General features: G+C 55.7%; 4 protein-coding genes and 1 pseudogene across 4 annotated transcripts, besides 3 other annotated features; all 5 read left to right on the top strand.

Annotated features, from left to right (window-relative positions):
* Positions 1-14,086: part of a sequence feature (areas not merged during assembly with more than two copies in the genome that could not be assigned to a particular haplotype) that runs on past both edges of the window.
* Tc00.1047053509753.220 (mucin TcMUCII, putative) lies at positions 2,004-2,765 on the top strand (the record flags this gene model as incomplete). Its single annotated transcript, XM_814040.1, has 1 exon — positions 2,004-2,765. One exon carries the CDS (start codon positions 2,004-2,006, stop codon positions 2,763-2,765), a length of 762 nt encoding a protein of 253 aa, XP_819133.1.
* Tc00.1047053509753.210 (mucin-associated surface protein (MASP), putative) lies at positions 3,228-4,433 on the top strand (the record flags this gene model as incomplete). The annotated part of the gene is made up of 1 exon (XM_814039.1): positions 3,228-4,433. The coding sequence occupies one exon, from the start codon at positions 3,228-3,230 to the stop codon at positions 4,431-4,433; it is 1,206 nt and encodes a 401-aa protein (XP_819132.1).
* Tc00.1047053509753.202 (uncharacterized protein) lies at positions 5,112-5,747 on the top strand (the record flags this gene model as incomplete). The annotated part of the gene is made up of 1 exon (XM_814046.1): positions 5,112-5,747. The coding sequence occupies one exon, from the start codon at positions 5,112-5,114 to the stop codon at positions 5,745-5,747; it is 636 nt and encodes a 211-aa protein (XP_819139.1).
* On the top strand, positions 8,149-8,931 carry Tc00.1047053509753.194 (mucin-associated surface protein (MASP), putative; the record flags this gene model as incomplete). Its single annotated transcript, XM_814045.1, has 1 exon — positions 8,149-8,931. One exon carries the CDS (start codon positions 8,149-8,151, stop codon positions 8,929-8,931), a length of 783 nt encoding a protein of 260 aa, XP_819138.1.
* Positions 8,471-8,599: a sequence feature (CT-rich).
* Positions 9,293-9,320: a sequence feature (AT_rich).
* Positions 10,368-13,862, top strand: Tc00.1047053509753.180 (annotated as a pseudogene).

The following is a 14,086-nucleotide window of genomic DNA, read 5'->3' as shown; positions in this document are numbered from 1 at the left end:
CACGCCGCTGTCAGCCGCGGCTGGGCGCAGAGGCTGGTGCGTCCCAGCACACCATGTGATCCTGCCTCGTCGGATGCGTCCACAGTGCGTTGCACCACGGCGGCGAGGCAGTCGCACCGTGTCCAGCTCTCACTCACCTCCACAGCCTGGGAGGGCGGCACGGCGGCAGCTGCACAGCATCGCTCGGCCCACGCGCATCATCGAAGGATGCTTCTGCCCACCTGGCCGCCAGTCCAGCACCGCTGCGGAGGATCATTGGATTCCGCGCACCCACACAGCACGAACGCCTCACGCGTCCCCAGTATATGGAGGACGTGCGTGGCGCAATCTGCTTGGAAGCCATGCCGTCGTCAATACATTGGAAGGCAGCGACGACTATTTCTCTGCCGGGAGATGCCGTCCTCAACGGACTGCAACGCGTCCGCCGCCACATGAGGAACTCCCCGCACCGCATCCGCGCCCCAAATGCTGAGCACCGCATCGTTGTCTGGGGTAATGGGAGCCGCAGCGGGTTTGGGCGTCTTCCAGCCACGGCACGCCAGGGACGCCCTGGACGGTGTCAGACGATCGGCCGTTGAAGCGGCGTACGCCTCTCTGGGACCGTGCGTCTGGATCCGCCGCGCTGCTACTCGACTCCCCGGACAGCCGCGCTCCCTGTGGGCCTCACCGCGCAGCCGCTGGCAGCCTTGCATGCTCCTGCCGAGCGGAGTGTCCTGTCACTGAGCATGGCCACAGACACTTCCCAGTTCTCCGCCTGGCAGCGGCATCTCAATCGCACACACGAGTCTCTGCTGCCACAGAGACTCCCTCTCGGCGATGGAGGCGCTATGCCTTGACCCGCTGGCGGTCCACGACGACCTCGCCCAAGAGATTTGCACCGTGCCGCTTCCTCTGGAGGATCGAGGTCGCGCAGTTTTCTCCACATTTTCCCCATGACACTGCGGGATCCCACGCAGCGTGACAGCGGACGCTGACGCCGTCATGGCAAAATCTCTTCCGCAGGACTGCGTCACTGCCTGGCACATGGGCTTCCTCACTGCAGTCCGGCGACGGAACCAAAAGAATGCCCAGGAGGAAAAGGAAGGCGCGCACATCGCGTGACAGGCGCCTGTCGGTGTGGCGAGGACTCCATTCCTGGTGTTGGCCCGGAAATCGTGCCCCGAGTGGCGGCACCGCGCGCAGGCGCGATGCGACACCTGCCCTCTCTTCGGCAGACCGGCATGCGCCCTGCGGATCACAAGCGACCCTCTGTGTCAGTGGCGCCGCTCTCTCACACTGAGGAGAATGGCCCGTCTCTGCCGGAGCTTCTTCCCGACGTGAGCACCGCAACTCCTTGTCGACCAGCGAGCGGCGGATTGACGTCCTCCTGCCCGATCTGCGGCAGAGTGCGGTCGTTCATCCACAGTATGAGGGCACATGCCCGACGTGCTCGGCCTGGCGTTCCAATGGTTTGAGAGAGCCTCCCATGCGGATGCCGCGATTGTTTCACCGTCTTTTTAACAGGCGCCTCGCGCGCAGGTTGGCACCGAAGTCGCCAGGCATGCCAGCAGGCAAGACACGCAGGAAGCACAAACGCGGGTACTCGAGATGGACCAGGCACTTCCGCCACCGCCTCATCACGGACGCCACGGGCTGCTGATCCCCCGACGGACCACGGGAGACTCCGCTTCACCCACCGCGGTAATACCCCCGTCATTGAGAATATGGACTGCCCCAGCCCGCACGACGACCCGCATGAGACGGAATAATTGCCACTTTTGTACGGACGGCCCTTGCGCTACTCACTTGTTATTGTAGCAGCATACAACAAAAACAGGATAACAATTTGCTTTTTGCTAAATGTTGGCTGCACTTCCTGCGGACCAACAATCCACGTGGTGTGCGGGGATATTCCTTTTTTTAATTGTTACTTTGCTTTTGTGCTGCTGTGTGCGCTGCACCTTCTCTTGTGTGTGTTCGTATCCTTCGTGAGGGCTGCAGGCACGACGGACCGCTCTCGCCGTATGTGCATGCGGTGGAGCCTTGTGTGCCGCTCCTGTTTGCTTCTCCCTCCTCCATCTGTGTGTTGGTGGTGCGGCAGGGCTGTGTGTGCGTGCTGCCGTGGATTGGAGTGTGTGTCGTGCGTGGTGTGCGGCGTACGGTGCATGCCTGGCTGCTGCCCTCTCCTCGTGTGGTGTGCCCTCTGTGTGTGTCCGCCGCACCTCTCGTCTCCCCTGTTGCTCTCCATGCCCCTCACTGTGCAGATCAGCTCCACACCACTGAACGACCACACTCACGATGATGACGACGTGCCGTCTGCTGTGCGCCCTGTTGGTGCTCGTCCTGTGCTGCTGCCCGTCCGTGTGTGTGTGAGAGCGACTGGTGGACTGAATAAAAATACGGATTTGTCGTCCTCTCAGTCACATGTGCAAGATCAGTCTGACGAGGAACAGGATTCAGAGACGGAGACCGTTGCGAACCCGGAAGGTGAAACAAGTGTTGACGAAGGATCAGGAAGTGAGGACCCTACCCTGCGAAAGACACAAGGGAGCTCTGTTGTGTTAAAGACACCAGATACGACGACGACTACCACAAAGGCACCAACCACGACAACCACCACCACAACAGTGGCACCAAGCACTACGACTACAGAGGCGCCGGCTGTGTCGACCACCCGCGCACCGTCACGTCTTCGCGAAGTCGACGGCAGCCTCGGCAGCTCTGCGTGGGTGTGTGCCCCGCTGCTGCTCGCCGTATGCGCGCTGGCGTACACCACTATGGGCTGAAGAGGTGTGTACGGGCTGTGCGTGCCAGCACTCAGCCACGGGGACATGTGTACGTCTACTGTGGTCCGATGTATAAAGTAAGAGTAATTATGATTGTTTTGCTTTGTTTGCTTCTGCTGCCGTGCTGTGTGCTCCGCGTTGCCTTCCACATCCACCACGTTGAACGCATCGCGGACACACTCATATGCACGCGCACTGGAGAGTCCTGAGTATAGTTTTCTTTTCTTTTTTAATTACTGTTTTTGTTTTTTATTGCTTGCTTTTAAACTTCTGGTTTGCAGGGCTGTTTGAAGGTTCTGCAATTGTACTGATTTCATTTATCTCGTGGTGTGCGCTGCTGATTCTGGGTGCTGCCATTTTTTGTGACTGTGTGGTGTAGCGGCTCTGTCTATCTTTTTGCTTTCACTCTGCGTTGACGTGTTGTTAGTTTGTGCTGAAGGCTGCACGCAAGTGACAGGAGTGATGGCGATGATGATGACTGGCCGTGTGCTGCTGGTGTGTGCCCTCTGCGTGCTGTGGTGCGGTGCCGGCGGTGGCTACGCTGAGGATGATGATGTTGTTTCTGGTCATCCCGGAACTCGTGGCGAACGTGGAGGTGGAGCTGTCGGTCAATCTCCTCCCGCAGGTGGGAGTAATGGTGGCAGTGGAGGTTCAAAGGCTGATAGTCCTCATGGAAGTGAAAGTGAACCTTTGGATTCTACTTCTGATGAAGAATCATCATCTCTCGATACCGATCAGGAATTGGATCCAAATCTGCCTGAGGAACATGTACTCCAAAAGGAAGTGGACCCCATAGGAAAACAGGATCACTCAGAATCAGGGCCTCAAGATGCATTGCCGCCTGATGCGAATGGAACAGTAACACTTGATTCTGATGCACAATTACAGTTGTCCGATACCAAAAAAAAACAAACTGAAGTTCTTACTAATGTTGGTGGCGGTGAAATTGCGGACGGGGGAAAAGACAGTACCGGCCGCAGTAACGGGTTGTCCCCTAATAAAAGCGACCCCCCAGCACTGCTAGAACCAAGAATCAAAGAAGTATCACAACCAACAGAACCTTCACCACCACCAGCAAATCTATCACCGGCGCCACAAGAACTTCCTACGGCAGTATCACCAGCGGAGCGGCCACCAGCAATAGCCGCTTCCGCAGGAGAAACAAACCCAACAGCATCAACAGGCTCACGGAATGCAACAGAAACGACAACCACGACGTCACCGTCACACAGTAAAACGGCGCCTGAAGCAGCGGAAACACCTTCAGGAAATGGTGAGCCAAACCAAAAAAGACAAGACACGGACACACCAGACTCGATGAAGGATGGACCTACAAGTCTTCCAGCGGAAACAGCAGTATCATCTGTATCTAAAAGCGGCATTGGTGGAACCCAGAAAAAGGAGGACAAGGTTGACGACAGTGATCAACGGCCTAACACCAAAGAACCACAAGACGGAATCGAAGATGGTAATACCAACGTTGCTCCTACATTCAGTGAGACTGCACAAAAAACACCAGAAACAATCACCGTCGCCAAAACAAATGACACGACGACAACTGGCGACAGTGACGGCAGCACCGCGGTCTCCCACACCACCTCCCCTCTTTTGCTTCTTCTTCTTCTTGTTGTCGCGTGTGCGGCTGCGGCTGCGGTGGTGGCCGCGTGAGAGTGAGTGTGGGAGAGCCATGCACCGCCCGCACACACACTCTTCCTTCTCTCTCTTTGTGAGTGTCCCCTTGCATGGACTCTCGCCCTCACCTCACCCCACGAGGCACACACAATAATGTGCCCATTGTATATATGCATGCACACCCATGCAGGCCCGTTGGTGCTCTCTTTTGCACGACACGCACCGCTGCCGTCCTGCCTGGCTGCATGGACGGAGCACCGTAACTGTTTCTGTTTTGTTTTCATTGCATTGAGTGGGCGACCTCTCTCTCTCTCGCTCTGTGTGTGTGTTTTGCTTTACGGGAGTAATGAGAGTGTGTGTGCGCTGGTCGTTCCACGCTTCGGCTTTTTCTTTTTCTTTTGTTTTGAATCTTTGCTTCTGTTGTGGTTGGGTGCTCTCATTTTACTTTCATTGATTGGTTTTCTTCTTAAAGTGCGGATGGCTGAATTTTCTTTTTTGTATTCCCCTGTTCTTTCTTTCTTCCCACGCAATCGGTCCTTGTTGCTTCAGCGAGCCAAGAAATATTTTCTTAACACCCACATCAATGGCTTACTTGCTCTACACCCCACATTAGTTTGAGACGCTGGTGCTGCTGCATGTGATGATGTTTATGGTGCGATTGCCAGCGGATGCGTTGCTGTCACTTTGACGCATCCTCGATTTGTTGAATACGTGATGCGTGCCGACAGCACGAATTGGATCCGCGTCGTTGTGAGGGACGCACCCTTTTTGAGCGATGAGTGCGCTGCAGCCATACACCGTCATTGGGAGCGATGGATGCCCATCCGCATCAACGTATCCACAAGGGACCTGGACGATACCGGGAAGCATTGGATCTTAGAGAGGTACTACGCACTGAATTCATTGAATGACAATTGCGAGTGTGAGGGTGACGTATCCTCTGCGCACGGGATCATTCTTGAGGATGAAGTTGTTCCTGCTGCTTTCAAACCGCATGCGGATCGTCTGCTCGTGCAGCCACTGGAGGGTCCTTTGATTGTTCCCCCATTTGCCACGGGCAGCGTTTGCATTCGGTTCACCCACCCGCACATGGCCAGCCGCAGCACGGTGAGGCATGTTGCCGGTGTGCGTGGCAGAGCGCTGTCGGTGGTGGTGCACTCGGCGACTTCCGCGATGTCTGCAGGGGAGCACCACGACTGCGACGACATTGATGGCATGGAGCTGCAGGATGACGATGGGAGCGGGAGGACGCTGGAGTCGCACTGGTCGTGGCGCCACGCGAGGGATGAGTGGATGGCACCGATTGGGGGCGCCGGCTGCTGCAGAGGAAGTGCTCCGCACCGAACATGAGTGAACATTGCTACATGCTCTGCGCATTGGGCGTTTCTGCCAGATGCTGCGCGTCGGATCGTTATTCCAGTGGTTGCTGTGTAGACGGAGTATCCATGAAATGTCAGCAAAACGCCCGATGGACAGTTGCCCCATCAGTGATCCCGCACTGGATGTGGGGGATGTTGAGGCTGTTATTTGAGAAGGGAGAATATTTGTCTGCGGTGCCTGGGGATAAACCCTCTTCGTGGTGTCTGGACACGCTTTCCACCAACACGACGGATGTGAGGGACCCGGAAGAGACATACATCTCGGTGCTGCAATGCATGCGGCATTGAGGTGTCTCGGCATGTGGGTGCGTCTGAGAGTGACTGAAGAGGGTAACGCCCGTTGTGTTCCATGCACGGACGGGGCGACGATTGCGTGGGCCGCTCCGCCCTACGACGAGGGAAAAGCTATTTTCCGTGACCACGCGCAGGTGTGCACGATATCCGCCACCAGCGGTAGCCTACTTCCAGTGTTTCCGTGGGACGGCGAGGAGAGAGCATGTGGAGCAGGACGGTTTCACCGGCATCTACTGAACAAGACTTCCCAGGGGCATCCGTCACCGTTGCGGGGAGCATTGAGACCGACCACGGCACACCACCTAAGGATGTGGACACGGCTGTTCCCCAGAAACATCCGTCGCCAGAGGAGAAGGAAGTCGCCTCAGGTGCCACGACGGCAACGGAGTGCTCTTGCCCAGCGACACCGCGGGTGCGCCGCAGGAGGCGCAGAAGAGCGATCTTCCGGATATCGACGATGTGGCCGCCGATGGTGTGACGTCTGTTGTGGGACAATCATTAGGAGATGAGGCCGTCAACGACAAGGCCGGTGGCGGTGCCACAGTCACGGGACCCAGGATCCCTGATGCCGCTGATGACGCGCAGGGCGCCGTGGACCCTCCGCCGAGGGAAGATGAAGCGGCGGTGGTGCGCGGGGGTTGGGAGGCAGACATGAAGGACGCCCCGCCTCCGATCCACGGCAGTAACAGTGCGGCTGCTGCTTGTCCCTTTCCGGTGCTTCTTCTGCTTGCCGCTGCCGCCGCGGTGCCAACACTCAGCAGTGGGTGCAAGAGAGAAAGGCCTATATCAACTGGCATGTTCCTATCAGTATATACATAAGCTCTGCTTGTCTGTATACTTTGTACCATGGACATGCTGTATGCACTCTCCCTCTTTTGTCGGTTGTTCGCTGGTGTGGCGGCACCACGCCTGTATTATGGGTTGGGATAAGAAATTGTTTGACTTCTTCTGGAGGATACTGTGGGGTGTTTGTGTGCGTGTACGAGGGATCTGTGTGGTTTTGATTTCCCTATTTTTATTTACCTGCTTTGGCATTGTGTAATGATACTTAGCTTCTCCATTATGTGTGTTCTGAAGCGTTGCTAGGGCACCGGGAGTGGATGCCTGTGGACGCACGCCGTGCATTATGCTCTACATTGGTGCGAGGGGAGACTGACATAACTGGCGGGATTCAGTAAGGCGCATTTTTGCCCACAGACCCTGCATCTGCAGCAGCCTGAGCGGCGCTTTGCATATGGACGTGTGGATTGCTTCTCTCTTGCGAGACCTTTTTACTGCTTGTCATTTTCCGCTCGGGTACCGTGCCCGTGGCAGCAGCGGCGGCATCAAAAGGGCTGTGTGCGTGGAGAGTCCTTGATTGAGTGCCTGTCCTACTTCTCTGTTCTGTTGATCGATTGTACCGTGTGCCGGCCAAACGGTTGACATGACGTTCTTCTGACGGCGGGGTCCACGTGAGACGATGTTGCATCGCGTGCTTTGTTGCGGGTGTGTGATTTCAGCAACGGTTTTTGGGCGTTTGACTGTTGGGTCGTTGAGGGCGGTGTGGCGACGGGTGTGGATGGACCCGATTGTGTGCCGTGGCTGTTCGTGCGGGGGAGCCGCGGGAAGGAAGAAGGCGGCGGAGCGATGGGCTCACGAGGAGTGCGATAGCGTGCAGACATGAAGATTGGCGACAGGGTATTCACTGCCGCTGTGAGTTGCCGTGTGTGGTGTTTGTTTCTGTTATTATTATTTGATTGTTGGATGTGGCCGCTGTGGGGGAAGACTGTTTTTTGTTTCTTTTTCACGCCTTTTTGGGATCCTTTTCTGCACCGGCATCACTGTGTTCTTGCCGTACTGTTGCGCCCTCTTTCCCTTCCATTTTGGGGCAGCTGCGGGTGGGTTCTACATGCCGTGGAGTTGTGTGCCGTGCTGTCTGGTGTTTCATTGTTGCCTGTTCTTCCTGCGTGCACGCGTCCCCATGCTCGTGACAACAACCCTCATGCAAACGCTACTCCTCCTTTTCCATGCTGCTGTTGTGTGTGTGCTCTTCTCATCCTCCTCTCTTTGTCCCTCCCTAGACTGTGTGTGCAGCCGTGATGATGATGACTGGCCGTGTGCTGCTGGTGTGTGCCCTCTGCGTGCTGTGGTGCGGTGCCTGCGGTGGTGGATGTTCTGAAGCAACATCTCCAGGTTCTCCGGGTACTCCGTCCGGTAATAACACTCCAAACGACAATGTGACCGTCGGTGTCACTGAAGGAGGTGTGAAAAACGGTAAACCGGAAGCGCCAAAAGCAGCCGCACCAACGGGGTCAGGATCACCGGAAGCGAGCCCGCCACCGGCACAACAACCCAAAGGAGGAGAATCAGGAACGCCAAATGCAGGGATGGACAACAAGGGTCGAAATACAGAAGGTAAAAAGAAGGAAGATGAAGAAGAGGAGGAAAAACACGTGGAAGAGGAAGAGGAAACGGATGAGCAAGAGGATGATAGAAGGGAGGACGGAGAGGATGATAAGAAGCAAGAGGAGGAGAGAAAGAAAGGAGAAGCTGTTACCGGCACCACAGAGGTGATCTCAGCAGGCGGCGAAGAGCAGCGAAGTTTATCTTCTGCTGCGGAGGGAGCATCGAATATAACAAATCCCAACAGCACACCAACAACTGGAGACGATGATCCAGCAGCTGATGGTGCAGGGACAGCAGAGGGAAAACAAAATGAAAATAAATATGCCAATCCGAAGGAAACACCAGTGACGGCCGCAGTCATGAAAACTACAACGGCGACGACTGGCGACAGTGACGGCAGCACCGCGGTCTTCCACACCACCTCCCCTCTTTTGCTTCTTCTTGTTGCGTGTGCGGCTGCGGTGGTGGCCGTGTGAGAGTGAGGGAGAGAGAGCCGTGCACCGCCCGCACACACACTCGTCCTTCTCTCTCTCTCTGTGTGTGTGTCCCCTTGCATGGACTCTCGCCCTCACCTCACCCCACGAGGCACACAATAATGTGCCCATTGTATATATGCATGCACACCCATGCAGGCCCGTTGGTGCTCTCTTTTGCACGACACGCACCGCTGCCGTCCTGCCTGGCTGCATGGACGGAGCACCGTAACTGTTTCTGTTTTGTTTTCATTGCATTAAGTGGGCGACCTCTCTCTCTCTCGCTCTGTGTGTGTGTTTTGCTTTACGGGAGCAATGAGAGTGTGTGTGCGCTGGTCGTCCCACGCTTCGGCTTCTTGTTTTGTTTTTTATTGTAATATTTTTAATTTTTTCCTGTTTGCTTCAAATTTTTTGCTAGTCTTTCTTTGTTACTAATTTTTGTGTTTTAAATCTTTCATCCCCCATCCCTCTTTTTTGCTTTTTGGGGGCAATCACTATGGACGTTTTTCTTCTCTACTCTTCCCTCTTTAATTGTTTATTGCTGCACTCTTCCTGTGAGGGGTGCCGTGTGTTTCCCGCCCAACTGCTCCACTCGCACACCCACCGGCACGCTCATGACGACGGCCCTGTGCGCCTCGCCTGCTGCACGCATGAGGAGGGGCCGCGACGAACGGCGCGCTGCGGGAGCCGTGACGTGTGGGCGTGCGACGAGGGCCTGTGGGGCGGCGCACACATTTCTTCCCTCTTGTTTTGTTTTGTTTGCGGCCAGGGCGGGCAGACACCCGCAGCGCCACACACACAGCCACACCCTGCCGCCGTGTTTTTCCTTTTTTTATTCGATGGGTGTGTGCTGCCACCGTGTGTGATTGTTGAGGTTGAGGCCGCACCGTATGTATCGCTGCCGTCCAGCTGTGCCTCTTGCTGTGCTGATGTGCCTCCTTGTGCTCCTCTCCTTTTCTGCTTCTCCATCACACACAGAGATAAGTGATTGCACGGTGCTCTGCAGGAATGCTCTTGACGACGGCGGGACGTTGGCTTGCGTCCCGTGCTGGCGAGGCGAGTCCGCTGCGTGTGTGCCTGCCGTTGGAATCACGGTGACATCGGATGGGTGCGTGTGGGACGCCTTTTGCATTGTGCTGGAGGCCGGCTGTCGCGGCTGCACGATGCCCGCCATGCGTGAAGGTGTTGCCTGCTCTTGGGGTCATTCTTCTCTGCCCCCTGTTTTTGCACTGCCGTGTGCGTGCGTTGCTCGGTGTGTGCTGACGCGTGACGGACGGTGCCACGTTGGATTCCTCCGGCAATGACAGTCGCTGTGCTCCTGGCACACATCCACACACTCTTCCTTGTCTCTCTGTGGGAGTAATTCCGGCAGGAGAGTGGTCTACGGCAGCGGCAGCTGGTGTCTTGGAGAGGGACGAGGTGCCGAACGAGCAGAAGAGGCCGCACCCGCTGGACGAGATTACGATGACGGATGAAGGCATTTTCTAAGTTCTTTTATTGGCTTCTTCAGAAGTGCGGCGTGTCGCTGCCTGATGGTATGCCTGCACTCGGCACCCTTCGAGGCATTGTGTTCTTTCATTCAGTGTGATGTCACAATCATCATGGCAGCATCTTCCTTCACCGACTCTGAGTGTGACAATACAAATGACGGCAAAAATAACGATGAGGATTATGATGACGATTTGCACCGAGGGGCGGATTATTTGCGTGTCTTGGCACACGAATCCCGGGAGGGTTTGAACGCCGTCCTCACAATTCCCGGCCTTGCGGAACCGTTGGCCTTCGCGCCGTCACCCGCCGTCATTAGTGCCCCATGCGTTGAGGCTGATTCGTTTACCGTGGAGTTCACGCAGCAGCTCTCGAGTGGTTGTGCTGCTCATCCCGCGTTGGCCCTTTCGCATGTATCTCAGCGTTGCCTGGCGTGTGATTTGTTGTGTGTTGTCCGGGCCGCCTTCTTCAGTTTTCTTTTGGTGCCCAATAAGAAACACTTTGCGTTGCGGTGGATATTTATTTGCGTGGCCGTCGATGCACGTGACGATGCTCAACGGGTGTGTCTTTTATTTGGCGGGCACGAGGGAGACTTCGGTGTGTGTCGACACCACCGTGAAAGTCTTCGTTGACGGATCGGGGCGAAACTAAGGGAGGTCTGTCCGCTGCATCTCTCAAGGCAGCTGCGGGGCACTCCGGACGCACAGAGTGAATGGATGGATGCCGCGCAGCTGGGGAGACCAGTTGTCTTCTCCGCTCTTCGTTGCCGGGGGATAGGGAATCCACAGCGCCAATGCCAGCTGCATTTTACTGCCGGGTATCGACTGTGCTGAAGTTGCCCGTCTAATGTGAATCGCAGCGTCAGTGCAGGAAGACACTTTCACGCATTACGAGTAGTTGCTCCAGGCTCGAGCTCATCAATATTAACAGCGGGGAGCAATGCATTTTGGTGGCCGGTGACTTTCAGGCGAGTGTGTTTCACTTCACCCGCCTCGTATTTGTGGGGGACACTGCGCATCGACCCTCCCCAACAGTCCCATCACCTTCACTTTCCCCCGCCGCTCGCTGCCATCTGCTGACGGCGCAGTTGTTTGGCTCCGCCAATAATGCGCTCGTGAAACGTCATCTCCGCACACTGCAGGATTATTTTGTTTTTGGCGATGCAAGAACTCCAGGGACACCGCAACTGTGTGCAACACAAACTAATCTCCGCAGTGGACCCTATTTTTCTGCGGTGTCGCCGTCGCGATCCCGTCATTGTGTACTTGTTGCAATTTTGTGGGGTTGGGCCAGTGCAGCCGTTGGATGTCCGGCTCGCTTTTGGTTTGGTCGCTTTGGGTCTCAGGGAGAACAATTTCAAGTTGTTTCACGTTCGGGATAGTGGAGACACTGCTGTGAGCAACTCTGCGGAGTATTATGGGCTGGTGGAGGAGGAGAGAGGCGACGGGGAAGGAATTGGTGGCAGCAGTCGGCGTGTCTCTTTTTCCAGGGAGATGGAGACGCGTGGAGCAGAAACAACATCACTCCTGCCAACGACAATTCGACGCTTTGTGCGGGCGATGGAGGGTGCGACAGACATGCCTGTTGCCTGCACTCTTCGTGTGACCGACGGATCGCGGCTTGTGGATGACCGCCTTTCAAAAAAAGTGCCGGAAGAACGGTGTACGCTAGGTGGATCCGAGACGACAGGCCTCAGGCCGGTTGACGACGTTGTGAGGGATGCAGTGCTGCAGTGGTGTTTTTATTTTGTATCTTCTTGCAACTTTGTTCCTGCCGTGGAGGAGTTGATGGCATGTGGTGCGGGTGTGGCGTCGGCGGAGTCATCCACGCATTGTTTTAGAAGCATGACTTTGAGTTGTGTCAGTCATGCCGTGTTTCCCTTTTTTTTCGCTGGGCGTCTTGTGGGTGTGCTTGAGCCCTTTTTCTCCAAGTTGTTTGCTGAAACGATCAAATGCTCCGCCGCTGCACATTGCCGGTTTTCCAAGGCGGTGGATGGAGCAGATACCGAGGGACTTGCAGGCGGAACCAATCGAAGTTTGCCTCACTTGCTGCTGCCGCATGAAGATGGGTGGTGAGCAAACAGGGGAGGAGCATGCGGTGGCAGCAGCTCGTGCCGTGCAGGATAAAAATTCAGACCTACCAGTGTGGCGAGAGTGCTGACGCAGAGTTCGTTACTGAGGGAACACAATACGGAGGCGGACTGCCAGCGGAGCATCGCGTGGTGGCGCGCATTTCTCTCATTGGCGGGATGACAGCCGAGCCTTCCAATCAGCTGGACTCTGATATTCTGCTGCACCTTATGGGACACGGTATCGCCATGGCAGAGCAGCCGTCTGACTCTCTTGTTGACATAATGGCTTGGAGATTGGGAGTTTCTCTCCCATTGTACCCAACAGAGCCGGCACTGGTGCGTTGCTGCTGTGTTGATGATGACACAGTGACGGAGGGAATAGCGGTTGTGTATTCACGATGAAACCTACCGGAGAAGTATTCATCGCGTGCGTTTTCCACCTCAGCACGCGGTGGGTGGCGGTCCCTTGAGGATTGTTGTGGACGGGCTGTTTAACCGCGGCCTTTTAGTGAATAGACTCTTTGTGGAAGATGGTGCCATCCGCGTGCGGCCCAACGGATGCCCCCAGTACTCCTTGGAGGAGTGTAGGCGAATCCTGCAAGGATTGATGAGGGATGGCCTACCTGTGATGTGGCATGAGGCAAGTAGCCGTCGTTTGGCGCACTCAAGCAGCGTCCCCTATAATGCGCCTATCGACTGTGACTTGCATGGACACATGCAGACCGTCCACATTCTTGTGGAGTCGCAACACGCACGTTGGAGCTTTTTTGATTCCCCTCAATACTGTGAGTTTTCTTTTGAATGTGCCATCGCCAGAGAGCGAGATAACCCTGGCCAAATTGGTTGTACTTTTCCAGGGACGAGACAGTCAAATATTTGATTCCCGTGTACGGTACTTTACCCTCCCTGCCTTCTGCACTGTTGTCTCTCCGACGGCATTTTTGACCCATCTTTTCCAGCGAGAAAGAGAGGGTTGGCTCCGAATACCGTTTATCTGCGGACGCGACTCTGCAGTCGTACGTGCCGTATCTTCCACGCGTATTTCCGAGGGTACGCGTCATTGATCTGGACGCCAACAACGCCATCGTATCATCCGACGCGACACCCTTGCACTGTTGTTGTTGTCGTCACGGTAATTTTGTTTTTCCCGACGGGAGTGAGACAGGTTTCGTTTTTCACCTGTGCGATGTGCTGATTCCCACTGTGGGCGCTGAGAGCGTGCAGCGGAACGATGGCAAGCTTGCAGAAACTGTCTCGCGTAAAAATTGGAGGGCTGTTTGTTGTGCAACTAAGGGGGAGATGATTGTGGTTCTCTCCTCCTGGTTTTTGGTGGCTGTTCTGTCGTTGTGTGTGTGTTTCCTGCGCGGATGCCGTTTTGCAGTGCGTGCAGTGTGCGAGTTGTACCTGCCGCGGGAGGTCGCACCATTACCGCGCACGCAACAGTGATGCTGCGACGATGTGTGTGTGTGTGTCTTTTTGCTGCACCTCTTTGTATTTCTTTTTTGCCCTTCTCTTCTTCGCTCTGTGCGCAGGTCTGCTCACCGACTACAGCCACTCTACTGCTACTGCTGCTGCTCGCACTTGTACGCGAAGAAAGAT

This window comes from Trypanosoma cruzi, genomic scaffold (genome assembly GCF_000209065.1).
Source record: "Trypanosoma cruzi strain CL Brener 1047053516447 genomic scaffold, whole genome shotgun sequence".
In the NCBI taxonomy this organism is placed as follows: domain Eukaryota; phylum Euglenozoa; class Kinetoplastea; order Trypanosomatida; family Trypanosomatidae; genus Trypanosoma; species Trypanosoma cruzi.
This window is presented reverse-complemented; position numbering and strand designations above follow the sequence as displayed.